General features: G+C 53.3%; 1 protein-coding gene across 9 annotated transcripts in view; it reads left to right on the top strand.

The window, feature by feature from the left end:
- The window catches only part of celf2 (cugbp, Elav-like family member 2), a 55,414-nt gene that overhangs the window by 27,558 nt on the left and 4,041 nt on the right, over positions 1–23,815 (top strand). For 3 of the 9 annotated variants that reach the window (XM_088288938.1, XM_088288940.1, XM_088288943.1), the window contains 11 exons: positions 3,624–3,820; positions 8,321–8,403; positions 12,225–12,273; positions 13,806–13,940; positions 16,867–16,946; positions 18,487–18,648; positions 19,450–19,513; positions 20,672–20,806; positions 21,756–21,872; positions 23,330–23,524; positions 23,653–23,796. In XM_088288938.1, coding sequence (XP_088145064.1) covers positions 3,624–3,820; positions 8,321–8,403; positions 12,225–12,273; positions 13,806–13,940; positions 16,867–16,946; positions 18,487–18,648; positions 19,450–19,513; positions 20,672–20,806; positions 21,756–21,872; positions 23,330–23,524; positions 23,653–23,796 — 1,361 coding nt within the window. Of the gene's footprint in view, positions 1–1,273; positions 3,493–3,623; positions 3,821–8,320; positions 8,404–12,224; positions 12,274–13,805; positions 13,941–16,866; positions 16,947–18,486; positions 18,649–19,449; positions 19,514–20,671; positions 20,807–21,755; positions 21,873–23,329; positions 23,525–23,652; positions 23,797–23,815 lie in introns of those variants that run through there. The other 6 variants (XM_088288941.1, XM_088288939.1, XM_088288945.1 and 3 more) reach the window with 6 other exon arrangements.

Genomic DNA, 23,815 nt, shown 5'->3' with positions numbered 1-23,815 from the left:
GCGCGGGTGCCGCCATTGTTCTTGGAAGGACGATGATGTCGCTTTTTGCGAACGGCAAATGCGGATCGGTCGACAGCTCGGCGACTCCCCGGAGGAGGCCGAGCGGCGTGCGAGTGAGCAGAAGGAGGGTGGGATGCGAAGACGGCGGGGGTGGCAAAGTGAGGAGGCTTCTGCCGGACGCTCGCTCGCCAAGGCGAGGCGAGGCACCCTTGGGTGACGCGTTTGAGTAATGGCCTCTGATGTCTCGTCCTCCTTCCGCTTCTTCATCACACGCCATCAATCTCACGTGGAGCCTAATTCACCGAGGCCGTCGGTGTTGCGCGAGTCGGCCCTCCGAGAAAATCCAGGCCCATTACTGCTAACAAAGCAGAGAGGATGCGCGCCATCCATCGCGTGCCGCTTTCGCTTCAAGCGCCGCCGCTCGACGGGCCGCCTCACAGGAAGGCGAGGAAAGGTCAGCCCAAGCGGCGTGACTCGCGAAGCAAGAGCGGCCGACGGCGTTGCTGCCAACGAAGGCCGCCGGTCGGCGCTTTGGTGCAACGTCCGCGTGACTCGTCGCCGCTGCCGACCGAGCCGCGGTTTGGACGGGCCGGCCGCATCAACGCCTCACGCGATGGCCGGCGACTTCGGCGCAGCCGCACACACATTTTTAAGATTAAAAAAAAAAAAAAAAGGAACAATCTGGAGCCGCCTGTAAAAAAGAAAAAAAAAAAAAGAAGACATGCACAGCGGCGCCGAGGAGATCCAATTAAAGCGAGCGGCCATTTAACGCAACTCGTTCGCTCTAAACTGCGTCAAAAGGCGCCGCGGGAGAAAATGAGCGATGCCAAAGCGACTCTGGATTTGCCAGCCTACCTGTCGGGGGAGCGAGCTGGCGGGGGGGGGGGGCGGCGCAATTTGCCAACATGGAGTCCAACATGATGCGAGGGATGCGCGAGAACCTTCATCTTCCTCATCCTCGCTGTCAAACGGCAGCGGGGATGACGCAAGAGCGACGACGTCTTGCGTCGCTCGCCTCGCGCTGAAAAGGCGGCACGAGGAATTGTGGCGCCGATCATACCCGACCGGCCGGACTGGCCATTTCCAAGATGGCGTCGAACGCTCGCCAATGACTGGCGACATCGTTGTCCTTTTTTGTTTTTTCATTTGACATGAAATCGCCGCCACTTGACTTTCCAGCGCGCGAACGGCGAAAAATGGCGACGGGCTGCATGTGAGAGACGCGCCTTCCTCGTCGAATGAGTCCGCTCCATCAACATATGTTGAAGGCAGCCCTGTTGAAGGTTTTTTTTTTTTTTCCCTCAGCGGGCGATGCACGCGACGGTCGGGAAAAGTGCGGAATCAGAATGAGGGCATGAAGGAAGTGGCAAAGAAAAAAAGAAAAAAAAAAAAAAGCCTTTTTGAACGCGCTCGCTCGCATTGGGAGCATATTGAGCCATCTGTCGCCTCGCTAATTGGTATGCATGACAATGTTTTTCCGAGCCATAAAGCGCAATAAAAACGAGCGCCCGAATGTTATCGTCCCAAAATCCACAGCGACGTGTTGTCAGGCCCGACGTCTTTTGCTGCCGTTCGTGCTCATTTTGACTTGACTTTCCAGGCCCGACGCGGCAGTTTCCTCCCTTCGGCCTTTTTTTCGGGCCGCTCGCGTTCGCTGCCGCCATTCGAAAGGTGGTCCTCAGGCCCGACGGAGCGGCTCCTTTCTTCTCGCAGGCTACACGTGTCGGGCCCGTTGCGGCAGTGGGCTTTCCTCGGTCGGGCCGCAGACATCTGCGCCATTTCGGTGGCCGTTTCCAGGCCCGACGCGGCGCCTCTCAGATGCCGCCAAATCTCTCGGCTCGCGCGAAGCGTTTAAGCGCCGCGATTAGCGTGCGTAAAAGTGTCAAGGGTGAAACGTTCCGTTGCCGCCGAGCACTTCCCACGGTCGCCGTGGCAACAAGGCGGGTGAAGACGCCGCTGGAATGCGCCGTTGGAATGAAGCCTCGCTAACTGTCGTTAGCGTCGTTTACGCTCAAATGTTGGAATTTGGGAAAGTGTCGGGTTGCTGGGGCAAAATAGAACCTTGATGCTTGTCATGCGTGTATTTTCCTGCGTGTGCGCAAATTCTCATTAGCGCACGGCAGCTCGTTAGCGCGCCGCTAGCCGAGCGCCGGGGCGCCGGTGCAGCTTCATTAGCCGCCGTGACATTTATCTGATGCTTCTCTCTCTCTCTCTCTCTCTCTCGTTCTCGGTGTGGCGAGCGAGCGTGCGCGCACCGTCGCATTGCCATGGCGACTAACGCGCGCGCACACACTTAATCAGCCATTTTTCATCGTTGCTAGCAGCATGCAGGAGATGCTAATGAACGTTTGAAAGGTGCCTCGCAAGTCGGAGGGCGTGTGCGTGCGTGAAGAAAGAAGAAAGTTAAAGTCAAATATCAAAAAAAGATTTGATGTAAAGAAAAGATGAAAGTATTTTCCGTTGCGAGCAAGAGAGGTCATTTCACAAGAATAAAATTCGGAGAATTTTCTTACATTTAACAGAAAGAAAAATTGTCGTTTTGATGCCAAAAACGTCCGCAAAAGAAAACCAAGCTTCAAAAAGTCGATTGAAAATGATCGCCAGTTCGGTCGTTGTTTCACACCCAATTTTTTTTTTCGTTCACTCGGAACACAAAAACTTTGCTCGTGTTGCGCGGAAAGACTTTCTCTCCAAATCGAATGATGCGCTCGCTCGCTTTTGTCGGTCGGCTTGCTGCGTGGAAAAGCGGCGTTTGTCGCCGTGCTCGTCAACAAGATGATGAGCCCGCCTCATTGTGGCCCCGCCCGCCCCCGCAAACACGCCGCGCAGGTGACAGAAGCAGAACCGGGGCGCCGGCCTCATCTGCAGCTTGCCGTTTGGTTCCGCTTTCACCATTTTCTTTTTCTCCAATATTTGGCGGAAGATTCTGATTTTTTTTTGGGTGCATTTGATGCGTCGCTCCTCATGAAACCTCATCAAAGCGTCGGCCTTGAAAGATCCGTCACCGTCCGGCCCGCTCACCCTCGAAAGCGGCCGCCCGTCAATGCGCTCGATTTTGTCGGGTCGTGTCGATTCCCGCCGGCCATTTTGCAAACAAAAATGTTGCCGCTTATCGGCTCGGAAGCGGCGGCGAAGGCGGACAATGCGCTCAAAATGAGGAAGACGGGAGAGCGTCCACTCCCACTTAATCCGAGGCCTGGGGACGCGCACGTGCACGTGCACGCGCACGCGCACGCATACACAAAGCCAGCAGTCACCTTGCGGGGGTGAAGCTCTTCATTGTGTCGGCGCGCGAGCGAGTGGCAGCGCACAGTCGTGACGCTTTTGAAAAAACAATGAGGGATTGTTCGCGACCGGTGCAGGCGCGTATCGCGGTCCGAACCCGCCGACCGACGCAGTCTCGGTCGGCGCCGGCATGTCGTTCGGGTCGTTCGGCGCTTCTGCCGAGCGTCTGGGCTCGTTCTGCAAGCGATGGATGACGCGAGGTCAAAGGTCGGAATGTGTTTTTGTGTCGCGCCGTGATGCTCGCGGTCACGCTCCACGCGTGGCGTTGATGTTTTATGATCCTCGGGTTTGTGGTTTTGCCGCCGCGCGTCTTAACGGCGCCGTCTCTTTGTTGGCAGTAACGGCACGGCCGGCAAGATGAACGGCGCGCTGGAGCATTCGGACCAGCCCGACCCGGACGCCATCAAGATGTTCGTGGGCCAGATTCCGCGCTCGTGGTCGGAGAAGGAACTCAAGGAGCTGTTTGAGCCCTACGGCGCCGTCTACCAGATCAACATCTTGCGGGACCGCAGCCAGAACCCGCCGCAGAGCAAAGGTACCGCCCGCCGCAACGCCGCACGTCTCCAGCGCATTTTTGCGCAATTTCAACGTGGCGCTTTTTATTCCTAAAAGTCTTTCCCGTTCGTTCTCATCGAAATGCGTCGAATGTCCGCAAATAGTTTGAAGCGTGAAACACAACTTTGTTACTCGGCGGGAACGCAAAAGAGAATCGAGAACAATTCAATCGTCGATTTGTTTCAAATTCAATAAATTGAAGCCTTTGAGCCGCAACAAAAAAAAAACATTTGACGCGTTTGCATTTCTCCAACTTGGGCTCCATTTTGTGCCGCCACCGCTTTTGTCTTCCGCCTTTGATGAACCCGTCAAGAATCGCGCCGCCGTATGAACGCGCATCCAGCCGAGTAGAAGGGCGGCGTGGGGGGGGGGCTGATGACACTCTTGATGAGAGGCGCGGGCGGTCGGGCGGAGACGCCGCCGCTCCATCGTGGCGGAAAAGCACATTTGAAGAAAACTTCTCAAGCGACGCCGTGAAATCAGAAGCGAACGAGGCGGACGGATCCCTCGGCAAATCTTCATTTGTCCAGAAAGGACGCATTTCAATTTCCTCATGCGGCCCGTTTAGGCAGCAAACAAGTTGGGCCTTCACGAAACGGATGTCGGTCTCTGGCCATGCAGAATTTTCATTCCTTCGCATGCTTTAACGTTTGTTCCGTTTCTCCCGCGGCCCGTTTAAGCACTGAAGCGGTAGTCGCTCGGTACCGTATCGTCTCATCCGTTTGTTCGTCGATGGACACCGTGTCGGCAAACGTCCGATGAGCAATGCCCATCAAATGAATCGTCCTTTTTCCGCTCAATTTCTTCCGAGGTCCTTTCAAAGTGTGACCGACTTATTTTGAAATGCGGCGACACGTTTTTTTTGTGTGCGTGCTTCTCGACCCCGACGATGAAAGGAGTGGATGATGTGTGTGTGTGTGTGTGTGTGTGTGTGTGTGTGTGTGTGTGTGTTCCACGTCGCTTTTTGGCCTCGTTCGCCGCCCGTCGCTTCTTTGGCCTCATCTGCACCCGCTCAACTTTCCGAAGCTTTCCAGTCATCTCGGCGATGTCGGCGAGGTCTCCGTCTCGCTCTGTTTACTTTCCGCCGCCTGAAAGGGATCTTGGCGGGGGCTGCCCTCCACTTGCGCTTTGTGTCCGTAAACATTCGGCGCCGAGTTCAATGGCGGCTCCTCTTTACCGGAGACTTCCGATCCAACCCGTCTAGTTAACCCTCTCGCTACTTTGAAACTTTTTTTTTTTCTGTTCTTAGTTTCTTTTTCTGGCTCTCATCATATTTCCGTTTTATTTCTTTGACTTATTTAGTTTCGATTTAGTTTCCGGGTCGGTGAGCGCATTGAGCAAAAAGGCTCGTGTTGAATTCCGCTGCCCAAACGCAAAGTAAATTTCGGACCGTGGTTCTTCATTTGCTTGATTTCAAAGTTTCATTTTGCTTTCTAAATATTTCTATTCTTCTCTTGAGCGGCCCATTTAGGTCGCAAAAAAGTCTCGTCCCTATCAAGCGATATTTTGCTCTTCTGTTTCTTTGGCAGCCCATTTAAGCAAAAAAAATAAATAAATAAAAAAAAAACAACAACAATTTGGTGCTACTTGAGCTCGTGAATTGGTACGGTCGCCAAAACTTGCTTTTGCTGTTTTACGTTTCAACGCTTTGACACGCTCTCACGTTGCCATTTCATTTCTATGGCAGCCCGTCGAGGCAGCACCCGAGAGGACATTCCTCACAAACGTTCACATTCCGAATGGCGCGCGTAAGAACCGAGTCCACCTTGAACCCGTTTGAATTCGGAGGTCAAAGCGGAGTCGCGCGTTTCCATCGGCGCAGTCGTTGAGAGCGACGTGTCCTTCGGCGCAATTTTACACACCACAAAGGAGCTCGCTGAAAAATCCATACGCTGCAAATCCTTCCCGTCGTCGTCGCCGCCGTCGTCGTCGTCCCCAACTTAAGAAGATCATTTGCCATGCCGCTCGCTCTCCTTTAGTGGCTCGTTGTTTTGCTTCAGCGCCGGTGCGTGCGTTGAGCCACGTGCACGTGCGCGCGTGCACGTGGCTCATATTAGAAGGACACTTCCATGTAACTCGTTGGCGAGTTAACGCGTGACGCCTCCCGAGTTGTTGTGGGCGCTCGCAAGTCGTCTTGCGAAAATCGCGTCGCGATATTTCATCGTGCGTGTGCGTGTTTGTGCTGACTTTGGCGGTGCGGGGAATAGCTCGGCCCAACTGTTAGTTTAATGCGTTTGGAGTTAATCGCCAGATGAGGCGTCGAGCGACTGAAAAATGGAGTCGTTTTGTTTTTTCTTTCTTTTTTTTTTTTTTTGCACGCACAAGGAGAAAGATTTGGACGGCGGAGGAGATGGAGAGCGAGCGAGACAAAAAAGAGCCAGAGGGGTAAACACAAAGCGGCCGGCTCGCTCCAACGCTAAGCGCCGTACTCGACTCGCGCGCGCGCACGTGTTGGCGGGGGACACATTGTGTCATTTATCTTAATGATGGCGCCGGCCCACATGCGCCGCACAACAAGTTTAATGTCTTCATTAGCACGCGCGCACACCCGGCCCGTAAAGGGGCCCGCCGAGCCCCTTGGTGGAAATCAGCGCCGATAATCCGCAAAAAGGGTGAGCGGACTCTTAAAAACGCCGTTTTCACTCCTAACCCGACCGATCCCGTTTGACCGCAACCGGCGACGATCTGCCGCCAGCTCGCTAAAACCTCGGCGGCGCTTTTTTATTGGCCTTCCCGGCACGTTGGCGGCAGGTTGCGCGCGTTTCATTTCGCTGGGCTCGTGGCGACGGCCCGACCGAGCGGTCGACTGCTTTGACGGGCTCGGCGGCGACCGCTCATCGCATTGTTTCCCAAAGCGGAGCGGCCGATGATGCCGCTTTAGCTCGCCGCTCGCTTCTTTTTTGCCGCTTCCTGCGTCCAATTACAGAACAGCCTGAGTTTGAGAGAGCATCGCACGTGCGGCCGAGCCCGTTTTGGCGCCGTTCGCCCTGGATCGGTCGCCGGGCGCTTTTGGGCGACCGTTCACGTTTGTTTGTCGCGGTTTTGCCTCGGGGGAGGTCGACTTGCGCTCCCGTTCAAGGTTATTATATCATGTCGCATGCAAATAAGATTGTGAAGCCTTACACCGTTGCGCGTGTGTGCACGTGCACGTGCACGTGCGCTGACTCTTAAGTAGCCCTCCTGCTTCTGCATTCTTTGCAGGAGAATGTGTGTGTGTGAGGTCCATTCCTCCGCTCTTTGATCGTCATCTCTCGACAACCCACCACATGGGACCACCCGCCTCACGCTGCGTGCCCCCCCCCGGACCAGACGACTCCACACACACACACACACGTTCCCCAAAGACATCCGAAATTCGGCGCTTTAGCTTCTCAATGCGAATCCGTCGGAATGGCGAACATGAAGCGTCGGAAGCTGTTCCTAATATTTGGACCGTCGCTCGGAGCGCAATAAAATGAGGAGGCGCTTCCGTAAAATCCATTTTTTTTGTATTTATTCAAATGCAATTGTGACATTTGATGAAATAGTTTTTCCATCTTTCATGAAATCTTTTTGGTTTTGCTTTCTTTGGGAGTCGGAGTGAAACCAATTTTGCAGCTTCTGTTTTTAAAAAAATCCAACTCAAACGGAAATCCTAATAATAGACGCGTCAAAATGATCTCCACTCCAAGTGAGCAAACCCGACGTCGCCACTTGAGCGAGTTTGCGACTTGCCTGCCTTCAAACGAGAGCGGCTCGCAAAAGTGAGCGCCGGTGCGCTGGAGCGCGGCGGGCGCGTCCAATTGCGTGACGGCTGACCTACATGGAAGAAAAAGTCGCACCGCCGCTTCTCGGGTCTTCGCCCTTCACGCACACGCTTTGCACGTTCGCCGCCACCAATTAGCAACCGGAGATTTGCCTTCTTTGCTGGTTCCTGTTTGACGAGCACGCTGGCAAATTGTTTTCAAGCCTTTGTTGGTCAAGTGACAAAAAAAGATGAGCTGCAAAGTTGAATTTGGGCTCACCGGGAGGTCACGTCCGAACGAAGGACGCTAACTGCCGCCCAACGGGCTCACCTTGGCTTTGGGGGCGGCGGCGTAACCCCCCCGACCGCTCCGGAATTCACATCCGTTCCGCCTCGGGCCTAATGGGAGGGACTTTGGGAGCCGAGCCGCTCCAGATGCTCGCCGTCGGATTGCGGGGCGGACGCGCCACCGCGGGGCCCGAGCGGCCGCCAAAGCGTCGACGCGTCGACAACAAACGCATGCAAATGAAGACAACAAAGAAAAAAGCCGACGGGGACGCGCTCAAAGTCAAAATGGCGGCCACGCTTGCCACATTTCTTCTGGCACGTCTCTTTTTTTTTGCTCGCTCATCTCTGTCACATTCAAAGTGAAAATTGCGTTTTGATGTCATCGTTTGGACTTGAAATGGCTCAAGTGGCGACTCGGGGAGGAAGTCGCTTTCCGATTGAACGTTTTTGCGTTTGTGTGTTTTGCAGGCTGCTGTTTTGTGACGTTTTACACGCGGAAAGCCGCCTTGGAAGCTCAGAACGCGCTGCACAACATCAAGACCTTAACGGGGGTGAGTGAGTCGACGCTCGTCTTTTTCTGATGGCGATTAAAAAAAAAACAAACTCGCCGAGGTCTCGCAATGAAGCGCTTTTTGGGTGGCTCGTTGGCACATTTGCAAATTATTTATTCAAATTAAATTGCTTCGTGAAAGTTTGACGGTCAATGATCTTGTTCTTGTAAAAGAATTTTTTTTTTTTTACTCCCTGAAAAAATATGCGCCAAATGTCAAATGCCATTTGGCTTGTTCTTTTTGATTTGTCACAACGGCGACATTGGGGCTGCCGCCGTTTTCCGGCGCCGTCCAAATGGGCCCGAAGGCAGAACGGCGGCAAAATGCGGCGCGTGGTTGCGTACAAAGTCAGCGTGTTCATCGGTGTCGGAATAAACTCGCTCCGTTCGGGCTGCTCTTGTGTCATGCCGGCCGCTTATCCGCGTGCGCGGGTGTGCAAAAGCCCCGCGGACGGACGGACGGACGACGACGCGCACTCGAGCACTTTGGGGATTAGCGCCACATGAAAAGGACGCGGCGGCTCCTTCTTCTTTTTTTTCTTTTTCTTTTCCTTCTCCTTCTCGGACGCTTCGCCATCCCTGCGGCCGCTCCTCCTTTGGCCTTTTCACTTCAGGTAGCAACAAATAATCCGGACAGCGGGAGGGAGACGCGCGCAGTCACGCGCATTTTTTTTTCCCTCCCATATTTGCACGATTTCGGCCCTCACAACATCAGCGTTGGTTCGTTTCAAATCGCGAGGGGGCGGATTCATTTGGCAGAGGGAGGGGAAAAAGTTTACGTTTTTGCTCTAACGAGTTGAATGTCACGTTTTTAAAGAAAATCAAATCAAACTATTGTGAGCGTCTTTCTTTCAAAAATGATCGCTTATTTTTTGGGTTTGTTTGTTTTGAAGCATCGTGCGTTTCTTTTCGGTTGCGCGGAGATGCGGACCGAGAGTTTGAATCTCAACATCTTTTTTTTTCTTCTTTCCGTCGAGTCGACGCGGTTGCACAAAAGGGCAAGTCAAAGGTGAGGCGAGGAGCCGCTCAAAGTAGACGCCCACGCCGCAAATGAACGGCCCAGACGACGCCAAAGTGCAGACGGCGGCCGAGGGCAAAGCAATAAGCGCGCCTCGCTCAAAAAGAAGCACCGCCAGCGATCCAGCCGTTCTTAAAAGTCTCCACACCCCCCCCCCCTAATGAGAAGGCCACGATGAATCATTTCCAGACAATTTTTATTCCCCCCCATTAATGTGACCGCGAACATGTGCAAGTTGTTTTTGTTTTCAAGACGAGTGGGAGTAAGAAATAAACTGCGCACTCAAAAGCGAGGTTGGAAAAAAAAGAAGGCGCACCCCCGAGGCGGTAACTTCGTCGTGTTCACGACGAAGCCGTTACTTTCAAGTTAAAGTTCGGACGTTCTAGTGGGCTTTTTTATCTGCTCGGTTGCCGCTGTCGGCATCTCGGCAATTTTTCTCCGCTTTGGAGCGACGTCCGATTCTCGGCAATGTCACGTCACGTTGTGCGTTATTTTCAATTATGAATCTTTCTTGCGTCCAATTTATTTTCGGGGACGCGCCGACAGCGGTGGCGGCTGTGTGCTTAAACAAACTGGTCTGTGATCGGTTCCTCGCGAGCGCGGCCTCAGCAACGCTTTGTCATCATCGAAAATCTTACGAAGCGACGCCGAGCCGCCGCGTGCATTTCAACTCGATGCCGCCGTTCTTTGCGTTCGAGGCACGTTGCATCTTCACAACGGCTCGCTAAGCGGCGGCGGCGCGACATTATCGATCGTCCGAGTGGCTCGCGATTTTCCGGCAAATTGAACGCTTTGATTAGCATGTGACAGATGTCGAAACGGCGGCGGACCCGCCACCCCCCCCCCCTCCGAAGGGATGAAGGGAAGGACGGCGAGGAATGTAGGACGCGTCCTTGGCCCCGGCGCGTTTGGCTTTGCCGTCTTTAGATGAAAGGCCTTTGATTGGCTTCCTCTCAAGGATGTTTGGAGGCCGCCGGAGTGCAGGGGACTCACGGTGAGCAGGTTGCCGGCTGCTTCGCCAATGAATGGCATGGAGTTTACAAGAAAAAAGAATCAGCAAGCGCGTCTTTCTCGTGATGCTTTTTCTGCTTTCATCCAAGTCACGCAGCAGGAAAACGTGATTCTGTTTTTTTTTTTTTTTTTGCAATGCTCCATTTGGCGGGTTCTGAACTCCTGTTTTCGATTGACATCTTCATCCGACCCGACGTCAGCGCCGAAAGTCGCGTTTTGTGTGTTGCCTCGTCGGCTGCGTTTGCGGTGGTGGTGTCGGAGGTCGTCGGGTCGGGTCGGGTCGCGTTTGTTGCTTGAGGTGCAAAAGCCGAGAGCGCGGTCGGCTCGTCGCACTTTTGCGTTCCGCCACGTCGCGAAAGGGCGACCGTGACAGCGTCGCGCGCACACGTCACGTTCCGCGCCGTGGTCCATCACGCAGACTCATTAGCCAAATGGATTTCACTTGAGGTGCGAATTGTTGGAGTGGAAGCCAAATACAAACCAAAATTTAAAAAAGAAAAAAATGTTTAGCTGCGATTTGAAAAAAAATGTCAGATAGTCGCTTTAAAAAAAACAAAAAACAAACATTTCAAGACAAATACAGAAAAGTTGCATTTCTCGACATTATTGCATGAGCAAACTGGCTTGTTGCGCTCGCTCGCGCACCAACTGTGCCAACCATCTGCGTGACTTTGACCCGGCGGCTTGCCGTCACACGCGCGCAGACAGCGTGGTGGGCGTCCGTGCGTGTGTGCGTGCGTGTGTGCGTTTCCCGCGGAGGCACCAGTCATCACGGCCAAGGTACAAAGTGACCTTTAGAGGGCGCCATCAAGCGAAACGTTGTCCCGGCCCTTTTTTTTTTTTCAGCTCCAAAACATTTGGCGGCATCGTCCCAGTTTGCCGCCAAAATGTGACATTTGATTTCTCCTAAATGTTATTTTATTCAGGAAGGTAATATTTTTCAAGAAGAATAGCCTCAAAACAAATAAGAATCTGGTAGTGTCATATTTTTAACCCAAAAGTATTTTGGAGGATATTTCCAACGTTGAACTCGGCCATATAAAAGTTGTATTCGTTGAGGGGGAAAAGTTTGATTTTTATGAGTTTTGAAGAGAATGCAGTCCTATTTTCGGACGTGGATTTTTGTCTTCGCCGTGTGAGCCTCGTGTTGTTTGTTGAGCTGCAACGACGACGCAAGCTGCCTGCTGTTCATTAGCTCGCCCCCTTCAGGCGGACTTGGGAACTGACACACGGAGAGGACGATGAAGACTCGGATGAAGGCGTGTGTGTGTGTGTGTGTGTGTGTGTGTGATGGAATTGGAAGATCAAAGTCTGGTGTGGCAGTGTGACTGAGCCTAAGGGCACACACACACACACACACACACACACACACACCCGGATGGCGTTTGAGTGTGATTGATTCGGCAGTAGATTCGGAGAATCCCTGTCATCCGTCTCTCTGCAGATCAAACGGCGACATAATCCCCCATAAAGGAAGCAGACACAGCCAGACTAAGAAAAGGAGAAAAGGAGGGAAAAAAAATCAGGACATCCGAGCCCCCCCTTAATTGCGGCCCCCAAATCACAGCACCTGGGAAACATTTTGCACTGAAAACATGCACGAACGCGCTCGGGTCCTTTTCGGGTCACGAAAGCAAACGTGCTCTTTGATTTTGTTTTTTTTTTTCCTTTCCTGTGCGCTGACTTACTTGGAAGTTTCCATTTGGGTCACTCAGTGGCGCCCCCTGGAAAGTTGAACAAATTCAGTCCCTGTGGTGTCAAAACGTGACCGGCGTCTTTTTGTGTGCTTGCAGATGCATCATCCCATCCAGATGAAGCCGGCAGACAGCGAGAAGTCCAACGGTGAGCGCACACGAACACGAACACGAACGCACGCACGCACGTTTGTCAATCACGAGTGAATTTGCATGAACCAAATTGCGTTGCCGCAGACGTGCACAAACGTGCGCACGCAGGGGCTGAATTCTCGCCGCTTGTGCGAGGTCAATCAAAGTTGAAGCCTTTTGGCCCGCCGCTGAACCGCACTCGCCCCCCCCCCCTCCCCTCCCCTCCCTCCCGCGTCTCCGCGCACACTCGCACACCTGCTTTCTAAAGATTGCGCCGTCCTCTCTTTTCATCCGCAAAGCAACTTGCCTGTTTTTCTTCCACCAAATCCAAACAGAAACTTTTCCTGCTGCCTTTGAGCGATGACAACGGCGCCACTTCTGTCTGACTGAAGTGCGCGAATGGAGCGACGTTCCGCAGGCGGCTCAAGTTTGCGCTTTTGTAAAGTCAAAGGCTTTTTTTTTTTTTTGGAAATGGAATATTGACATTTTGTTGGCGTTTCCACGGCGGTGGCGGCGGATGCGCTCATCCCTGAAAACGACGACGTGGCAGTTTGCCAGCGGGCCTTCGGCGCTGAACTGCGGCCAAATTGGACCGGCGACGGCGGCGCGACTTAATAAAGGCGGCGACCCGAGCGAGCTCCGAAGGCGGCGGCGTGAAATATGGAGCGGCGCGCACGGCGCACGTATCCATCCACTTAACGATAACGACCTGGAAATAAAGTCCGCGTTAGCGTGATGAATGGCCGCCGCGAGCTCGATTAGGCCTCGCCGCCGCCCGACGCGGCGTCTTCGCCAAGAGAGACACGCCGACTGCCGTGAGCTTCCGCCAGCTGCGCCGTACATGTATTTTTTTCTTTCCTTTTTTTTTTTTTTAGTTCTGCGCTTCACGTTAACGAGGCCGAAACGCTTTTTTACACTGGCGCCGAGCGTCCGGCGAGTTGCTTCGCTGCAAAGCGAATGGAGGACGTTTGCTGCCTCGACGGGCCGCCGCAAGCCAAGTTTGTTGTTTCACGCAACAAACTAAAAGTTGACAAATGACGTCGTCCTTTTGATGTTAGCGGTGAGCGAGGTGCTAATCGGTCTTCCTGCCGCCTCCCCGGGATGCGTCTCGCCGGTCACATGATCTTCTCTCGACCAATGACGTAGCGCCACTTCTCTTCTTTCTTTTTTTTTTAAGCGCACAAACAATCCGCCGAGCAAAATAAACAAGCGTGCTATTGATTTCCCAGAGTGCAACAGAGCGCTTATCTGCTTCGCCTCATTAAAAATGAATTGGATTAGCGCTCGATGGATGGAAGACCACCAGAGTGCCTCGTCGCACCTGCGGCGGGCGGTCGAGCGGATCGGTCGTTGTTTCTCTCGCGCTCCTCCGAGTGGCGGCGCGATGGCTTCCGTGATTCGCACGTTGGCGTTGGAATCTCGTCACAAAGTCGCGTCACGTTGGGCTTTTGCCGCTTTTTTTTTTTTTTCGCTGGTTGACGTGGTGGGCCAACGGCAGCTTCTTTTTGTTGCTCACACTCAACTTGGTCTTTGTTCTCCCCCCTGCAGCGGTGGAAGACAGGAAGTTGTTCATCGGCATGGTGTCCAAGAAATGCAACGAGAACGACATCCGGGTCATGTTTTCGGCGTTTGGCCAGATCGAGGAGTGTCGGATCCTGCGGGGCCCCGACGGGCTGAGCAGAGGTGCGTTGGCGGTCGGCGCTCGCCGCTCGGCGCTCGCCGCTCGGCGCTCGCTCCCATCCAGCGCCGGGAAAATGGCCACAACAGCCCCCAGTGCAACGCGGCCGAACTCGAAAGGTTCCGCTCGGAGGTGGGGCCAGTCGGCCATTTTGAAATTCGACTCTGACGTCAACTCGTGGACGTGACTTGCCAAGTGTGAAAACGAAATGCACAACAAACAGTCGATGCAATTAAGAAGACGTTCCGACTGCAACATTTTCTTTTCTTTGCGCTAATAACATTTTTAGGATTGCGACTCAAGTTTTTGGGGAGACTGGAAGTTTAAAACTTGAGACTGACATGTGACGTCCTCCCTCCTGCCGGTTCCGGTTCCGGTTCCGGTCCCGTTCAATGGGGACTTTTGAGCGACATCTTGGGGCTGTTGTGGCTGCTTGGAATATTTTGGCTGGATATAGCATCTTTCCCTCTCTCCCCGCCCCCTTTTTCCTGCCCCACCCCCTCCTCCCAAAACCACAACCCCTCCCCCGTCCGCCCGCCCCCCCAAATCGCTCCTCTACGTGTGCTTCACCTTCCAGCCTGAACTCACTGTGGTCCCGTCGTCATGGCGCCGCTCACTGAGCTGAATTTCAAATTGCATTTGCAAACTTTGGAGGTCACGTGGCGCCAAAAGGCAAAGCGGCAAAAACATTTTGGCGTCCACATTTGCTTCAGATCGTTTTTTGTGGGTCTGCTTCTATTAGACATGCCAATCAAATTTCATAAGCTCAATTAAAAAAATAAATATACAGTGAACCCTCGGTTATCGCGGTTAATGGGGACCGAGACCACCCGCGAAAACTGAAAATCCGCGAAGTAGCGGCGCACCTTCAAAAATGCTTAAAAAAATTCATGTTATAACAAAAAAACTAAACAAATTATTATTAAAACTTATTATTTTTGTATTTATTCAATGACCTCTTTTTGTATTTATTTAAATACTTGGACTTTTACCTGCTGGTACGCCGTCCGGTGTGCCCTGTGAAATGAAAGGTGGCATTCTTCATTTATTTATTTATTCATTCATAACTGACAGCCTCGCGCTCCGCTCGTGCCCGGGCGGAAGTTGTTCCTCTTCGCCTTAACTGCCACGCACGCCGGCCTCCTCTGGAGCTCTGGTACGGTCCGAACCGCGCCAAACGTCGCCCCGGGGGAACTTGCTCTTCTTCGCCCACTCTCCTCTTCGGCGCACGCCGGCCGTCTAACCGCTCCAGCGCCCCCTCGTGCCGCTCGGCGAAACTACAATACCCCCGAATATTTTTTAGACCCGCGAAGCACTGAAGCCGCGAAAGGTGAAGCGCGAAGTAGCGAGGGTTCACTGTATATATCATTCCAGAAAAGACGTTGACCCCTGAATGGTCATTTTGAGCCCAAAGTGGGCGTTTTTTTTTTTTTTTTCATGCTGGACATGCCAACCAAATTTCATGTTGCTCAATGAAATTGGCTTTGTGGCCTCCCAAATGTCAAATCAATCGCACGATTGTCGTTGCCCGGCGCCAATTTCATCTCCACTTGCCAACAAATGTCGGCAAGAATGCGTTGCAACCTCAATTCCTTTTCTAGAAGCTGGCAGCTCAGTGGAGAAAATCCACCAGCTGTGCTTCCTGTGTGTTCTCCTCGTCCTCCTCCCCCCCCCCCCCCCTCCCGTCAAGCCAGCTTCAGTGTCGTCTTGTCAGTCGTGTTGTCGTCGTCGTGTAGTTGTTGTGAATGTTTGAGTGTTGCTTTGACTTTCTCAGCGTGCTCCACTCTCTCCCGATTCGAGAAGCGGCGGCCTGACCCGGCCCAAACGTCCTCCTTTGTACCAATTTGTCGCCGCTCTTTTTGTCCCGATCGATATTTTAGACGTGTCGGCGCTCACGCGAGTGAAAAGAGGAAGCGCCGCCGCCCCCCCCCCCCCCCCGACCAGGTTGGCAAATAAACAGCTCGGAAAGCGTCCCCGCAAGTCCCGCCATCCGCGAGCCTCACCTCTTGGCGCCGCTGAGCCGCTATTAAAAATTGCGGCATCAATCACACGAGCCGTGGCGCTATTAATAAAATATGGACGACGGCGCCGGGCGGGCCGAGGGAGCTAGCCTACTTTTTGCTCGGCTCGGCCGCCGCCGGGAGGTGCTTTTTATTTTTAGGGCCGCGAAACGCAAATAAATAAGCAGGTTGACGCGGCCAACGGCTCAAGTTGACTTGGAGAAGCGCGCGTGGCGTCGCCGGCGTGCCCGACGTTCATCGCGAGGGACACCTTGACCCGAATGAAAGCAAAGTTCTGCTTTCACGGCCACTTTGGCTCCAATCCAAACTTTTTCTTTTTTTCTTTGCTTGTCCTTTCAAGTCGACGACATCGCGCAGCAACTTGAATGCGGGACTTCTTCCTCTTCTTTTTTTTGTGGGCAGACAAAACCAAATGTTTTCATTTTCATAACAAAATGGAGGAGATTCCAATCCCTGCAAATCAAAATGGGCCAATTTCATGTTGCTGAGTCTGAATTTTGCACCAAAACAATAAAAAGGCAAGAAAAAAAAGTCCCCGAGGCTGTGCCTCCAAAGGTTTAATTTGGCGGGCCCCTCGATCGCGACGACACCTCCAAAAAAAAAAGCCACTAAATTTGGAGTTGGCTTGCGATGACGGGGAGGTGGAGTCACGTGGAAAGAGGGCGGGGCTGTGGTTGTCATGACACTGTGCTTGTTTCCTGCTGTTGTTGCTATAGCGACCGACAACACTCGTCGTCCCGTTCTCTGTTTTTTTGGGTCTCTTGTGGGTTTTTTTATAACGACGATGTGTCCAACCCTTTTGTCTTGTTTTTGTTCTTTCTCGTCTTTCCTGCCCTCCTTCCTCCCGCTGTCCGACCATCCCTCCCCCATCCCCGCCCCCGCCCCCTCCCCCCCTCCCCCCTCCCTACAGGATGTGCCTTTGTCACGTTTTCCACCCGAGCTATGGCACAGAATGCAATCAAAGCCATGCACCAGTCTCAGACCATGGAGGTACTGTACCCGCCGCTCATCTCGTCCTCAATTTTTGTTGCAGACGGGTCACCGATGACGCTCGGTCGGAGACACGCGTGGCTTCTGAAGACTTTTTTGTGGCTCTGGTTACGATCGACGGGCTTTGTTTTATTTTATTTTTTTTATGTCGTTCGATCCGCTCTGACCTCGTGAAGCTTTTGGGAATTTGACGGCGTCTCATCAACGTTCACCGTCACGCTCCGACCACACGGAAAAATGAAAACTCGAAACGCAAGCAATTTCGTGTTGTTTTTTTTTGGTGAAACGGCCCAAATAAATCCAGAATGGCTCCTTTTCGAGCAACAGACGTGCGAGTCCAAATGCAAGTTTAGCGCATGAAAATGCGGCAAAGCCACGCCCGTGAAAACAAAAACCTTCGACTCGGAGGACGCGCCTCGATGGGGGTCGGATGTCGGTTCTGTTCTTGGGAGGGTGCGCGCGCACCGGTCGGGTTCCGCATGGCCGACGGGACCGCCGTTGATGCAAACTAGACGAGCCGTGATAACAACAACGTGTCGGGTCGTTGCAGCCCGTTTGGCGTGTCAAGTCCGTCATGTTTCGACCCGCAAAAAATTCAAATAAAGCGGCCATGCTTTCGATGTTTGGCCGCAACCATTTGCATAAATCTTTCTTTCATAAAATATCTTTTGGAAATTCAGCACTCTAATGCTTTTTTTTTGCAACGTTAAATTTGGTGCGTGTGTGGCGTAAGCGGAGCCATAAAAGGAGTCGTTCCTTCCAAGCCACGCCTGAAAAGACACCCAAAGTCAGACACGTTTGTACAAAGACAACTTTTCATTTCTCTCTTGCCGCCGCCGCCAACAAAAAAGTCTCGCAAAGCCACCATTTTGGGCTCCTTTCCAGGAACGCTTGTCTGGAGGAATGGCTCTTGAAATGTCAACTTCCGCCGTCTCTAGATTGGTCACCGTGTCCATCTTGAGGAGACCCACCAAAAAAAAAAGCTGTGACGTCTGCCATTTTGACTTGACGACATGAAATTTGCGAGACATGCTTGGACGCACAAAGAAATGAAAAAAAAAAGCCTCTGATGCAATCCTGATCCAAATTTCAGAAAAGGTTTCCGTTGACTCCAAACACACGCTAAACAAATTGCCAAGCTTGCTTGCACTCCTCAAAAAAAAAAAAAAACTCGCTGCCGTGCACTTAATTAAAAAATCTCTCAATCTTTTTGTCGCCCAGTTTCCTCTCGTTCTGGCGCTCTCGGTCATCTTTGGCGTCCAATCGGTCTCCGTCACACACACACACACACACACACACAGATGATGATGAAATAGTTGGAGAAGTCAGGAAATCTCTTTCTGGACTCGGAGATAACTGAGCCCTTGTTGGCCCGCTGGCTTTGGAGTCGGGCTTCCTGTGCGCACGCACGACTTTTTCGCTGCCGCTAAACGAAACGAGCGCGTGCGACACAACGAGGAAGTCAAAACGTGCAACAAAAGTGGACAGATCTGAAATTCTTCTCTGCCTTCATTTTTTTTTCTTTTCATCACGCAAGCAGGGCTGCTCGTCCCCCATCGTGGTGAAGTTTGCCGACACGCAAAAGGACAAAGAGCAGCGACGTCTGCAGCAGCAGCTGGCCCAGCAAATGCAGCAGCTCAACAGCGCCACCACCTGGGGGAGCCTGACGGGACTGGGCGGACTCACCCCGCAGTACTTGGCGGTAAGGCCGAACGGAGAAAGCAAACGGCAACTCGCCGTCGTCACTTTAGCGCTTTGACGCTCGGCTCATAACCGGAAAGAAATGGACGACGCCGCGTTCCGTCCTTTGCTCTTGAAATGCGCAATTGATTGCGAAAATCGCCGAGTAATTCCTTCTGATGACGTAACAACGCCGACACGCAGCTCACTGAGTCGCGAGTGAGCGAACGTCGTCTTGGTTTGCGTGCGCGTGACTGCATGAATACGCCCCCTGGTGGCCCGGAGGAGCGGCGAGGACGCGTTGAGATGTCGTGCCGCGCGTTAGAGGACCGCATTTTGGCGGGTCGCAAAACGCATTGCCATGTTTTGGGTGGGCGTGTCCAATAAATTTGCCATCAAAAGTTTTGCCGACGCAAAAATCTTGACGGCCGCTTCGCGCTCGTCAAAACTCCATCCCGCTATTCTTGGAGGCGAGGAGCTAAATTGAGCAAACAAAAGGATGAGCCCTTTTAAAGGTCTGCTCATCTCGGTTACCATGACAACCCCACCACAAGGCATTCCCAAATTAGACATAAAGGCAACGAGGAAAGGCGGCAGATGAATGCGAGTCATTTTTAGGAGCTCTTGGCGGGCCGTCATTAAAGTTTGAATATTTGCAGCGGTCGCTCTCATCCGTCTTTTGGCCGCTCGGAAACAATCGAGTCTCTTTTGGCCGCGCTCGCGTCCAGAACCAAAAGCAACTTTTTTTGTCCACTTCAAATCACGTCTTTGCGAACGTTCTCGGGTGACCATCTTGACGTTTTTTTTTTGTCTTTGTGTGCAGCTGCTCCAGCAGGCCACTTCCTCCGGCAACCTGGGCGCCTTCAGCGGCATCCAGCAGATGGCGGGTGAGTGCACTGATGCTCCCCGTTGCCTTTTTGTGAGCAAAGTGCATCGCTGATGAAATCTCACGTTTGGAAAGCCTTGCGCGGATTTGTCTTGATGTCGTAAACAGGAAGCGAGATGGCGCGAGAGTCCGCGTCACGCCGCCAGCCATCAAAGAAAGCCGCGACGCAGGCAGGAGAGCGCCTTGAAAATCTTCTCTTTGGCAACTTTTGGGGCTCCGCATGTTGATTGGTGGAAAGCTCTGAATTTGTTGAGTTGCCGTCGCTCAACGTCAATCTCGCTCGATCATCGTCGCGCAGAAATGGACTTGGCGGTCGTTTGGCCCGAAAAAGGGCGTCCGTCACGCGACATTGTCGCCATTTCAGTTTCCATGTTTTTTGGGACGTACCACTAGAGGGCGCCTGCGTGGCCTCGTTCGTGTTACTTTTTTTGGTTGCTATTTGTGTGACGGCTTCTTTTGGTCCGCCCCCAATTGTCGCACCCGCCCGCTTTGTGTGGCAAAAGGTGCCATCGGCGCCAGAATTTTTCCATCTCTTTTTTCTTTTGCAAACCACTCCGGGGTTCTGGTTTGGGCCGCTCCATCTGCGCTCGCGTTTGGCGCGAGCCGGCGTGCGGCATCTGCTCTTCAAAAGCGGCACGTTGAGCTGGTGAAAAGCAGCTCGGGCTCACTTTTTTGTGTCGCGTGTCGCCTCTTTTGCCTCTCGCGCTTGCAAACGGAACGCGAACCGGTCGGCAAGAGGAAAGGAAATGAGCCGAGCTGCCCACTTGACCCTTTTTTGCCCTCCGGCCGCGATCTCGGTACCCTTCCCGACCGTCGAGCCTCCGTCCGTATTCCTAAAAATGGTCGGGGGCGTCCGGCCAAACCGTTCTGGAAATCCGGATGAAGATGTGGCGAGATCAAAGCAAAGTGTCCTTGAGCTTTTTCCGTTTGTTTTCCTTTTTGTTCTTTTCTTGGAGGGGGCACCGGCTTTCTGGATCTTTGTGTGCCGTCTTGTTTTGCGTGCGTGCGTGCGTGTTTGTATTCCCATGGAGCGGTATATACACTGGCCTGTATATACGACCCATCGACCCGCTCATGTGTCGTCGAGGCCCGAGAAGCGCGCCCGGCACCGGCGCCAGGAAGACTTGACTGAAGACTCTGTGGCTCCCCCTCTCCGCAGGTATGAGCGCACTACAGTTGCAGAACTTGGCCACTTTGGCAGCGGCGGCGGCGGCGGCCCAAAACTCCGCCAGCCCGTCCACCGCCAATGCCCTGTCCTCCGGCGCCGCCTCCCTGGGAGCGCTGGCCAGTCCAGGTAACGCCGGTGGGCGTCGCGGGTAAACGCGGCCGCCGGGGGCTCCTCGCCATCCTTCACCGTCATCGCCACCCGATGTCACCGATCACCCGTCAACCATTTGTGTGACGCGTGCGTGCGTGCGTGCGCTTGTTTTTGTGCCACTTGGTTTTGTTTTTGTCGGTGGGAGCGTCTTGTTTTTGTCGGGTTCAACAGCGCCACCTTCGGCTCACTTGGCCAGCCTCCTCTTCGCCGCTTTGTCGGCGTGACGTTCGCCACTGTGGTTACCCAAAATGCCGATGGACGCAAATTTGCATTTGTCCTCAAAATGTAGACAACCAAAACGTTGTGATTTTCGACAACATAAATGACGCAAAACAAAATGATGATGACCATTGCTATAATTGAATTCATTTTTTTAATGAAATAATTATCATGGATGCAAAAATATGAATCAAAATTTTGAAAAATGACAAATATTTTTCAGCATTCATTTGAAGAACAAAAACTTTGGGTACAAATGATTTGATTGCGTAATTGGAATGTGTTTTGTTTTTGCGGAGGGGTCGAATTTGCATTTTGGGTCAGCACGAGCGTCTGCGAGCGCCGCTTCCAAATTTGGTGCGCGAGCGCGTGCCTCTTTGTCTTCTTCTTCTTGTTCTTGGTGGAAGTGGCGCCTCACTACCGCCACCTGCTGGCCGTCGGCGGGCACGCCAGCCTGCATGGAACCACCAGCCCATCGTCACCTCACACACCTGCTCGGAGGCCCTTTTTGTGCGTGTGCGCATTTGTGGTGCTCTTGTGTTTTGCTTTTAGTTTTTGTTTTTTGTTTTTTTCCTTCGCCGGTTGGCTTGGCACCATCGCACGCCGCCGCCAGCGTGCGGCACACTTGGGCCGTCGCTTTTGGCTTTTGGCCGGCGACGTGGTGACGTTCCTGATCTACTCTGTTGCTCTTCCTGTTTGTGCCCAGCAGGGGGCGCCCCGGCCGGCTCCAGCGCGGGCGCCATGAGCTCGTTGACGTCGCTGGGCACCCTGCAGGGCCTGGCGGGCGCCACGGTGGGCCTGAACAACATTAACGCACTCGCAGGTAGCGTCAACAAGGAGTATTGCTGGTGCCATCTGGCGCACGTGCACGCAACGTTTACTCCGCGTCCTACTAGTGCACGTCGTGGCCATGTCCGGCGTGCGCGCCACGACTCTTCCTATTTTTGGGTTCAAAACCGCACGGCACTTTTTGTGCGCTCGCCGAACGACCGCATGTGAGGCAAAGCGGCACGAGTTGACGTGCATACGACTCCAAAAGGTCGAGATGGTGACGAGTACAATTGAAAAGTGACACGCGATCGTTTTGCCTCGTGCGCTGACGTCTCGTACTTTTTTCACGTTTTACGAACGATGTGCTGCACTCGTAGAATGCGGACGAAACGCCCCAATGGCGTTCCGTGCGCCACGCTTGCCGTTTCGCAAGCTTCCGTGGCATGCCTGTTCCGTTGCCGTGGTCACCTTTCTACTTCCTGTTTGTGTCCTGTGACGTCATCGTCAACTTCCTCTCGTGTGGACACCTAAATTCAAATCTGCAAAAATATTCTTTTTTGCTTGAGTTTTTCGTCAAATAAAAATTGCGGAGCGATTCCAGACTCGCGCTTTGGCCTACCTGCCTTTGGCCAGTTTTGCTGATTGCACTCAAGTGGCATCCCCCCCCCCCACCTGAGGCTGCTTCATCAACTCATCAGTGAAAGTTTGAATTTGGAATTTTCTGCAAATTTCTCCCAAACCCCAAATTCTTTTTTGTTCTGCTTTTTCTGTGATGTAAATTAACAATAACACACCCACCCTGAATAAGCCCCCCCTCCCCCCCCAACCCCTTTCTGGAGTCTTCAGTGGCTGTTGTGAGAGGCGAGATTCCGCCACATTATTCTCTGCTGACCTTTAGCGCATCCGCAGCAGTAATGTCCCCCCCCCCCACACACACACACACGCACAGACTTCAACCGCCCCCCCCCAACTCGCCCTCATTTAAACACATCTAAGCCTTAATTGAATTGCAAAGGTCAGCGGTGCAATTATCCCAGAATAAATGAGTGACCTATAATCCCGAGTGCTGCAGTGATCATTTATTTGCTCGTGTCTGACGGCGAGACGACAGGACGCAGCTCGCCCCCCCCCCCCCCCCCAACCCCCACCCGGGTCGAGTTGCACAGGGTGCTGAAATGAAGCTGTGACATGCCACTAATGAGCGTCGCCGCCGCCTTTGGCTCAGGCACTCTACTGCCCCCCCTGCCAGGCAACACGTGCCATGTGACCTCAAACCAGCACGGCACCCCTCCCTCCCAGCTCGCGGTCGATGGAAATGTTTAAAAAATAAATCGAGGGATTAAATGACTCAATTACGTTGAAACGGTAAATTTAGATTTCAAATAAGGCAACTGGAATTTGTCCCCCCTCGTGACGATGAAGATGATGAAGATGATGAAGATGTTTTGCGTGTGTGAATGGTTTGAGCTCACTTTTCTCTTTGATGTAAAGTTGCTCAAATGCTCTCAGGTATGGCGGCGCTCAACGGCGGCCTGGGCGGCGCCGGGCTGGCCAATGGGGCGGCGGCGGTGGCGGCGGCGGGCACCATGGACGCGCTGACGCAGGCCTACTCAGGGATACAGCAGTACGCCGCCGCCGCACTGCCCACGCTCTACAGCCAGTCGCTGCTCCAGCAGCAGGGCGCCGCCGGCAGCCAGAAGGAAGGTACGTCACGCGTCGTCACGTTCGTTTCAATTTGGCGGCACTACGACTGATGTTAGTGCATGTCCCGTGCCGTGGTGTCGCGTGCGTTGCCGTGACGACCGACCGACCGCTGCGCCCGCCCGCCGCAGGTCCCGAGGGCGCCAACCTCTTCATCTACCACCTGCCGCAGGAGTTCGGCGACCAGGACATCCTGCAGATGTTCATGCCTTTCGGGAACGTCGTCTCCGCCAAAGTCTTCATCGACAAACAGACCAACCTCAGCAAATGCTTCGGTCAGCAGACACTTTTTGC

Source organism: Idiotropiscis lumnitzeri, chromosome 2, assembly GCF_059441095.1.
Source record: "Idiotropiscis lumnitzeri isolate Australia: NSW breed Sydney's pygmy pipehorse chromosome 2, RoL_Ilum_1.0, whole genome shotgun sequence".
In the NCBI taxonomy this organism is placed as follows: Eukaryota; Metazoa; Chordata; class Actinopteri; order Syngnathiformes; family Syngnathidae; genus Idiotropiscis; species Idiotropiscis lumnitzeri.
This window is presented reverse-complemented; position numbering and strand designations above follow the sequence as displayed.